General features: G+C 33.8%; 1 protein-coding gene across 1 annotated transcript in view; it reads left to right on the forward strand.

Annotated features, from left to right (window-relative positions):
* The window catches only part of LOC108736789 (protein phosphatase 1 regulatory subunit 14B), a 71485-nt gene extending 62205 nt beyond the window's left edge, over window positions 1–9280 (forward strand). Inside the window, exon 4 of the mRNA XM_018469363.2 lies at window positions 8478–9280. Within this exon, the coding sequence (XP_018324865.2) occupies window positions 8478–8519 (42 nt within the window). The 3' untranslated portion in view covers window positions 8520–9280. The remainder of the gene's footprint in view (window positions 1–8477) is intronic.
* The last annotated feature ends 477 nt before the right edge of the window (window positions 9281–9757 follow it).

The raw sequence follows: 9757 nt of genomic DNA on the forward strand, positions 1-9757 counted from the left end.
TATATAATTAGTGGATTTCTGTACTTCATAGTACATCGAACCATAGACGCGATCTATGGAAATTCTCGATATTGAATTCGGTACGAAATTATCAAATTTGGTAAAAAAGATATTTCAAAAAACTATAAATTTGTAAGATTCACTTCACGATTCCAAAACACATGCAGTAGATGAAGCTCAAAAATTTGTAAGAATTTATTGCTTTTTTGAGAAAACTGAATGATATCATTTAAAGATGCAATATATAGGTACTTTTTTAATAATCCACTTACTTTTATTTCTCGCCATTATTAAACATCAGGGAAAGTAATTTTTTTTAACTCTTAAACGTATTGATTTTTGCATTTTCTGCAAATTAGTAACGTAAGCAGGGTAGCACTAGAGACAAGTGCCATATTATACAAGTACAATGTTGTATACATGCTGATGCCTTCAAACAAAACTCTTCAACATCTTGAGCTATAAAATAATTCGAAATGGCCTGTATTCTGTCGAAACTGTCAGACGCGGATCGCGATTTCGATCTTTTTGGATCTCATCAGCGCGTCGCAGGCCATTTCGAATTATTTTATTCGATTAAGCTAACGTGCCCATCACGTTGAGGTTGTCTACACCGGGATTCGTTTTCAGCAAGTAGATATCCACACAAGTGGACCTTGTTGGAGTATACTTAATCCTAAAATGTAGCATCCTGCTACAGATGGCGTTTACTGCGCCATCTGTAGTATTTTCTAAAACGCATCTTGAGCTATGTTTAATTAAAAACAGGTACAAAAAATACAAGTTGGAAAATGGTCACTAAAATGTCACGTTACAAGTTCGTTCTATGGTACAAAGATAAGGTTCATACATATACGAAGGCTTATTACTTGTAGATACTGAAAATGAGTTCTGTTGAATGCTTGAACTCAGTGAATTAAATAATTGAATAATTGAATTGCATTGAATGAACTGCTTGAATTGAATGAGTTGAAATAGTTGAATTGCTTGATTGACTGAGTTGAAATTCTTGAACTGCTTAAATTGAATGAGTTGAAATTTCTTGAACTGCTCAAATTGAAATGGATTCAAATACTTGAACTGCTTGAATAGAATGAATTGAAATACCTGCACTGCTTGAAAACTTAAGTTACATACTTATTTATAATAATTGTACTGATGGTTTTGGGCGTATCGCAGGTGTGTCCGAAATTCATATTTTTCTTGGATTGGAATTAATTAATATATACAGGGGTAGATACGCCCTTCGATAAACAGAGATGGTAACGCCCATTCGGTTCTGAAAATATTGAAAATGTTCAACTAACAATTTGAAGACGCCGACACAACTGGTGCTTACAAAGGTATATAAATGGAATTGCACTTATTTGCGAACCATGTATGTTTGTTGATGTCCAGCTGATTAGGGATTCGTAGTCGTGATTATGTGAAAAACCCCTTTAAAATGTGATAATAAAATTTGTACAAGAAAACTTAACTTAAAGCACGTCTTCTTAATATTACAAAATATGTACATTGACTATATACAATTAACAAAGACCGAAGAAATGTAACTGTTGCGATGTTTGTGTATCTATCGAGAAGACAGTAAAGTAACGTGCCTGTTTTGTGAAGTTTTTCATATAGATAGCCTAACAAAACTTAACTGATAAATAATTTTTAAAACATCAGGATCGTACACTAAAATAAAATTTTAAATTCAAAGTTAATTCTGGCGTGATTCTTAAAATAGATGTGTTCGTTTGCCTTTTTACTACGATTCGGGTAGTAAATCGTACTAAAAAAAGCAAACAAACACACCTACTTCCTTTTTGAAGCAGAGCTGGTAGTTTTTGCGTGCGCCTGAGAATATATAAATTTCAAAATAATGAATCGCACTTAAAAAGATAAGAAAATATGATACATAATCCACGTCTTCCTAAAATCTTTGCGGAATCCAAAAAGGAGTTTTATTAGAATAGGAAAAGGTTAATTAATTATTATTAAAAGACCAAATCGTATAAAAAATGACTTCACAATGGCTACCAATAATAATAAAATATTCAATATTAAGTTTAATTTTTTTATAAATTTGACCATTAGAACCAGTGATGGTTTGTGAGAAATATAAAATTGTACTAATCTTTAAGTTAGCAGCGAAAAGAGATATTTTGCAATAAGTGTGAGTTCTCATAAAATTTCACTTGGAATGTTTTAATCAAATATGTAAGTTGCTGTAATATACTTTTATTGATGGTATTTATTTAGTTGTCACTGTGGAGTGGAGTGAGTTAAATGTATACGTACAATATTTCAACGTATACTTGACGCTTATCAGTTTCTCTTAGCTCAGGATAGGAAAGAGTGGAGTTGCGTGTCCAATCAGTTTTAGGACTGACGACCTTATGATGATGATGATTTTTTGGGTACCTGGAACGTTACTGGAAGCTAATAAGTTACAAGTACTTCATACACTACAGTTTATTTTAGCTTTTAGGCTTTGTAAATTTAATTGTTAATCCTTTTTAATACAAATTTAATGTATATTGTTATTATATTGTATTTTATTATTGCTAAGAATTTCAAGCTCTCATTTGGTGAGGTGGATTCAACAATCACTACTTGTGCTACCACAAAACAATTCTGGTGTGTTGGCAAAGTGGCGCCCAAGTTAAATTGTGTGTAGCTGTTCCCCTGTTGGATTTCGTTGTGCTGAAAAAAAAAATAAAACAAAAGTTAGAATGGGTAGATAGGTTAGAATTAAATGTAGCTGGTATTAGTAAGGTTCTTTGGCGAGAAGGCGTAGGCTTTTGGAACGAAGACTTTATATAAGGTCGGTGGAAAGCTATTCGGGGTCGAGAATCGTTATGCGTAGGAATATAGTACAGAATGTAGAAAGTTAAAAAAAAAAACAAAACGATAGGATTGGTACTTCACCTTATAGTGACAATGACGAAGTGGCGAAATATGTACCTAGACCTTTAGTTAAAAGGCAGGAGAACCCAATCATTATAGAAGATTTCAAGGCACTAGTATGCGAAAGTAAAGGAGTGATAACAAAATCAAATTAGGCTATGACAACGATATTCAAATATTTTTTATCCTATATTGACCTCGAGAATTTTACGTTCATTTTTTTTTCATTTTAATTAAATGAATCTTAAATAAAGTAAATTATTCTTCAAAACTAAGTGGTTGTCACATTGTATTTCCATACAGGTGGGGAGTGTTGGCTTCACTCTACTGAGCGCCTACCAATTAAAACCCCTCTACTTCAGGCCGTTATAGGACCTAACAATTCAGGTCTCCTGTTCTGTCGACCCTATATATATATATTTACAGAAGTTGGCCACCCCTGCACCAAGCGGCATGGCCTAGAGGTCTAAACCATTGCTTAGTATTCGTGAGGATGCCGGTTCGATTCCGGGTCCGTCTGCCTTGGTCCAAGTTTTTCTGTGGTTTCCTTGNGTCACTGTTCATGTTTCGCACCCGTACAACGCCGCGCTCCAAACATACACCTTTAACAACCTTTTTCGAATTTACAAATTAACCGTTCGCAAGCACAGAAGTGACTTCTTTATATCCCTACTGCTCCTTCCGTCCTGATTTATCTGACTTCTTAGATATCTTAAATCAGCCACTTCTTCTAATTTTTCGTCTCGTTTATATTCGCTCTTTCCCTACTTTTTCTTCCCTTGCATACCAGTATTTAGTTTTACTTTTATTTATTTTCAAACAGTACTGATGTGTCAGTACCGCTTCCATTTTATTTAAAGCTATCCCTAGGTCTTCCTTGCTAGATGCTAATACTGTTATATGATCTGCAAATCTAAGCATACTAATCTTTTGCCCCTGTATATCTATCGCTACAGTTGTACTGTCTAATGATGTTAATCGCGTCTTCGATGATGATAGTATCAAACTGAAAAAATCAGTAGATCCTTGGACACCCATTCCTTCCAAAACCATATTTTATTGGCTTGATAATGTATAAATAATTGTTCCCCATCAGATTAAACTTTGTAAATTTGGTAGTGGGATGTTACTATTCTGCAATGGTGCCTCTCTTCATTAATAAAAACCGTTATGTTTAGTAAATTTGAGTATTTTGTTATTATAAAAAATCATTGATCAAGTCTCTATTTGAAATTGACATTTTATTAATGTGGGACTCGTACGACTGGTACTAACGATTTCGGTTACCAAGAACAAAAAAAAATTATTCTAGAAATGAAATTCGATGAATTTGGGGAAAGTCAGGTGCTTAAACAGCTCCTATCCGTCTTATTTCTCCCCATTGCTAGATTTTGGTTTAAATTCTGATGTTCCTCTGAGATTATTTACATCACATTTCAGTTGTTCATTATCTTCTTTCGGACTCGAACTCTTTGAACCAAAATGTTGACAATAGTTGTTATATCAGGTATATAAAATATATCTGAACAACTTCTAATAATATTTGTTGCTCATTCTGCTGATGGTTCTGAAGATTATTTGTAGTATCCTGTTTCCATTGGAGCCTTTGCTTCCTTTGCATGTAGTAACTCGAACGTCCCTGCAACTCTCGTCACTTCAGTACCAAGGCAATGTTTTATTTCTCCTAGGTCTACTGCTTCAAATTTTTCCTAGATACTTATCTATTATCTTAATCTGATCTTTCATCTTATAAACAACCATGCCAAATGTCATCAAAATAGATTCAAACATAACACCAAGCGTCTGCTATGCGAGTAGACATGGGTCTGGTTGTTCTTGTATGAATTCACCGTTGACTATAGTTTTGTTTACCTATTCAAGCTGAGCTCTTCCCGCTTATTTTAATCCACAGAGGATTTACTTCTATAAACAGACCCTGAATCCACTAAGATGAAACCTGGTGGCTTCTACATATGAAATGGTTTCATTCAAAATTCCATTTAGAAAAGTAGTTTTGTATTAAGATGATGAATTATCAACCCTATCATTCCTGAATCGTACAACAAAATTCTGAATGTTGATCGATGACAAATTGATGGAAAAATTTATTAAAGTTGCAACTCGATATTGTAACCTTTTTAACATGAATACTAATTTACATCCAATTTTTTCTCTTTTTTCAGGTAAATCTGTCAGTAATCGTGTATTATTTTTCTTGAGCGAATCTATCTCCCCATGTATGGCTACAATCCATTTAGTTTTGTCTTTGTTTGAGATGGTTTCTTCAAAATTTTTGGATTCGCGTGTTTCTTCAGTTGTTAAATTTATCTCTTCGTTCATCTTTTATCTTTTTCTTTCGTTGCTCTAGCAGAAATTCATTGGATAATCCGTTCTTTCTTAACGTCTACGTCCCTTTCCTATTCATCTCTTCTTCTGTTGGTTTCTCGCAGTAGGTGTCCTTTTTCTGTTTCTAGTTCTCTTTGCTCACTTGAGATTGAAAATTGATTCCTTTTTCTGCAAGTTTCTTTTGAAAATATGATGTTACGTGTAACATGCTTAATTATTTTGTGTTTCTGGTGGTACTTACCTGTCTTTTATGTTTATATGTTTAATTTTATTATTTTGCTATGTATACCCAATTTTGTTAAACTTAGCAACGCTGTATGAATTTACGATTGAAGATGCATGCGTAGAGGCATCATCTTTATATCGATCTATCTAAGACATACCTTTGTAAAACACTACAGTCCACAACTTCTTGCTCAGAACACGTATGCTCTTTAAAATAAATAATCTTTTTCACATATGGCTGTTCTTCTTTGATGACATTCAACATTACTACTTATTTTTACTTTGTGTGTTACTGGATTGTAACATAGAAATACCATCCCGTTTCCTGTTTAATCCTATGTCCTTTTTTCATAGGAAAAATAATGCATGCCGTTGTGTACCGCTTCACTTACAGCTTTTGATTCGTCGCAAAATCGGCAGTGGTGCATCGAATACCGTATTGCGGTTGCCAATCCGTTCTTGGTAGCGTCAAATGCAGTGATCGCCACTGGTTTTAATTCCAGTGGCTACTTCATTTTTACCTTACCCTTCGTTAAGGGATGCAGAAGTTTCTAGACGGTGGTTGGTCGTGCGAGAAATGTCATCGCCTTGACTCATTACTGTTGACAAGGTATCTCAGGAACTTCACCTCGGATTGTCTTTTGTATTTAACCGGGTCGAATACGATACCGTCATCTTGAAATCTGTGGGCCGTTGTTAATTCCACCTACATGTCGTCTAAATACGCCTTAACAGAAGTCTAGACTGTGTACTACTTTGTCAATGAAACGCTGGAACCTTTGTGCCGCGTTTCGTAGACCAAAAGAGATAAAGGCAAACTTATTTAGTCAGAAGGGCGTAGAAGTAGTGGTTTCACAGATGTCTTCCTCGGCGACTGCGATACAGTTTTTGTCGCCTTTCTCTAAAACATTTGGAGAAAAAGAGAACCATCGCACCCTGCAAGCGATCTGCAGTCAACTTTCGTGACCGCTTGACTCATCACTGAGATCTTGATTAGTCGTAACCATCGATGATTGTACAATTTTTCGCGTCATTTTTTAGATCGAAATATTTGAGGAAATCGATACCAGGGATAAGTCTGATAACATTTCCGACTACGAACCTACGTGTAAAATGTCTTCGGAGCCCTATATTGAGAGTTCTCATCGTCGTTATGTACGTTGTAAGTAGCGATCCGTTTGCTGCGAGAAATTGGTAAGTACTCCTTTCTCAAGTCCACTAAAAATTGGTATTAGAATGCGATGGGAGGTTGTAGGCCTAGGTTTTACACTGCCTTACTCGTTGACTAAATCGTTCGTAGTACTAACACACAATTCTGAAGTTTCGGTGCGAAAACTTTTAATCTCTTTCTAAAGCTATGCTCGTCTCCATCCACATCTGTCGCAATATAGTTTTTCCAACATTTCGGTAATCAACAATAGTGTACTTGCAAAAGTAGTACTGTCACTGCTGCGATTGTAGGCTTTGGTTATCGATAAGTTCATTACTTTATCTGCTGGGTTTACCACGTCCTCCAAGTTGCCATTGTCCTGCGCCTTGAGTTTCTGCTGGATATTGCTCGGTAATCGATTATACCGTACGGCTCGAATAATGTTGCTGCAAAAATTGGGACAGCTTTTCAACTCTTCGTTTTCCAGAAATCGACGAGTTTTCTCCTCTTGAGACGCACTGCACCGTTTTATTAACTTAAAATTTGTTAGCAACAAAAAAATAGATTCAACAAATAATAAAATATGTTTCACCAAAACCCGAAGAAGGAAGCTGATCGTGAAGGCGAAAAGACTTTATGAAAACTGAAGAAGTTAGAGTAAAGGAATGATTTTGAAAAATTGAGCATTAGTATTCAGTTCCAATTCATCGAAGAAAAACCTCATAAACTTGCCATTGGGAAGGAATGCGAAATACAAATGTAATGCGGTTAGTAAGCGAAGTTGGAATATTAAGTGGGATACAAGTTATTTACAGACAGAATAAAATTCCAAAAATTGAATACAAAGGTTTGGAATAAACATTAAACAAAAGAATTTTGATGCAATAATTGGACTATGCATACTTAAGGATGCAATACCATTATTTGAAATTAAAGTTGCCAATTTTTCCCTGCGTGACAATAAAAACTTAAGGTTTGACAATGCGGCGTGCGTACTCATTAAAAAAAATGTTTTTCACCGTCTGAGACGTAAATTCTGGGAAATATTCGGGTACACCCTATTTGAGCGTTGACAGTTAAGAAATACTTACGTGTTTTTCTGACAGATTTATAAAAATAATGCCAAGAAAATTAAAAACAGGTGCAACTCAGTAAAGTACAGTGAAATAAGTGAAACTTCTTTGGCGATATTCTATACCTTTATTACGAATAAGTAATGATTGGTGAAAGAGAGAGTACGAGAATTTTCAGGATTTACGTTTTTCAGCATATTTTATTTTTAGTACACCTAAGGAGTATTACTTTAATACGTTTTTATGTAATTCAATAACAAAAAAATGGACAAATATTTTTCTCTTCCGTTTATTTTTCCAAGTGCTTAAGAAACCGTAAACTATCAATAACTACAAGTACAAGTACAACCATACAGTATACATTAATATGTAAGATGCCGATCACTAACAGCTAATACCGATATGCGCATGCACGCCTTTCTATTCTCATAGCCTATCGCGTCGCGAGACAAAACGTTGCAAAACGTGTCGTTTCATGGCGTTGAGATTTTACTCCCATAGAGCCCAAAGAAGTTTCACTTCAAAAAATACTTAAATGTAGCTAAAAATATTGATATATTATTATATTACTTGCAGTGATTGAACATAAGGATAATGTTTATAGTATTACAAATTTAAAGTAGGGATAGCAAGACTTTTGAAATAATTTATTCTTCAGTTTTATTTTTATAATATTAAGATGTTGTTTCCTCTAATGGTCTAGATTTAGAGTCTAGATTGTTAAATTAAATTATTTATTGCATTGTATAATATTCAAATGCTAACTGATGTTTTTCTTTTTTTTTCAGAAATTCATCAATGACTTATTAGATAAGGCGAAAACACTTTAAGTAAGGAGCACGCACCAAAAATTCTCAAAATCAGGCTATCGGCTGCCCTTTTTTGCACACCAGAAAATAAGTTTGTATGCGTCGATGTGTGTCATTACAACAGCCAAGTTTTAGAGAACGTTTTTTGTGTTTTTTACGACCTAAACGATTAGCGTATGGTTACAATCGTCTTATTGTTAAGTAGAAGAATATTATTGGCAAAGTTGAGGCCTTAAAAAGTAGGACACTAACTTAATACACACACGTATAGTAAAGAAGGCCACTGTATTGTAGACAGTTAAATAATTTGCAGTAACTACAAATGAATTAGTTTCTTTGTATTTTAAAAAGGATAATTCACTAAATAATTGAACGCATAAATAATGTATAGATAACTATTGAATTTGGATTATTGTCTGATTTCGTTTGTTATAATGTAATTTTTCTAATATTTAATATTATTATTGTGTAATTATTTATGTAATAACCAAAATGTTAGTTTTGTAATTTCTTCATTGTGTATTTAATTTTACTTTTTTTCTGACTGTTGATCACGAGTACAACGACTTATTCATGAATGTTTCATCATGGGATACAAATTAATTGTTGTTTCATGTACATTGTACATTATTATTACATACATATTTCGTTTCTCGAATCAATTAAGTTATGGAATTAATACCAAATACCAAATTCAACGCATGCTTGGCTTGCAAGCTATGCTGCAAATATAATAGTTATTACTACATCCACATCAAAACCACACCACAAGCACGTGTACATAATGAAAAACTAACTCCTCCCTGTTAGTCTTCTGTCATTTATTTAGCTTTAACAAGCCCAGATTGATTGCCCTTGCGTTTATTAGGAATGACCACTTAATGAGTAGTTACAATAATATCATTTTTTAAAAAGGTCATCACTTGGGGCCGTACAAGAGTGAATTAATTATGTTACTGTTTAAATTACCAAATTACCATTAACACTCATGAAGTTTTAACATTTAATATTTATTAATAATTACCCTGAATTAATGGCAAAATTAACTTCATTTCTGTTTTGTATGTTCACTAGCCTGGTATTTATATGAGTCTTAAACCAGAATTAATTTAAATGTCTTCAAATTTAATTAGAATCAGCTGTTGAATTAGCTTACAATCAATAAGCAAAATCATACATAGGTACAAATAGGTCATGAAATTTTCATTTGTTATAACAATGTTTGGGTTGAATAAATCAATCGATTAGTGACTTGTTTT

Source organism: Agrilus planipennis, unplaced genomic scaffold (genome assembly GCF_000699045.2).
Source record: "Agrilus planipennis isolate EAB-ADULT unplaced genomic scaffold, Apla_2.0 scaffold193, whole genome shotgun sequence".
NCBI lineage: Eukaryota > Metazoa > Arthropoda > Insecta > Coleoptera > Buprestidae > Agrilus > Agrilus planipennis.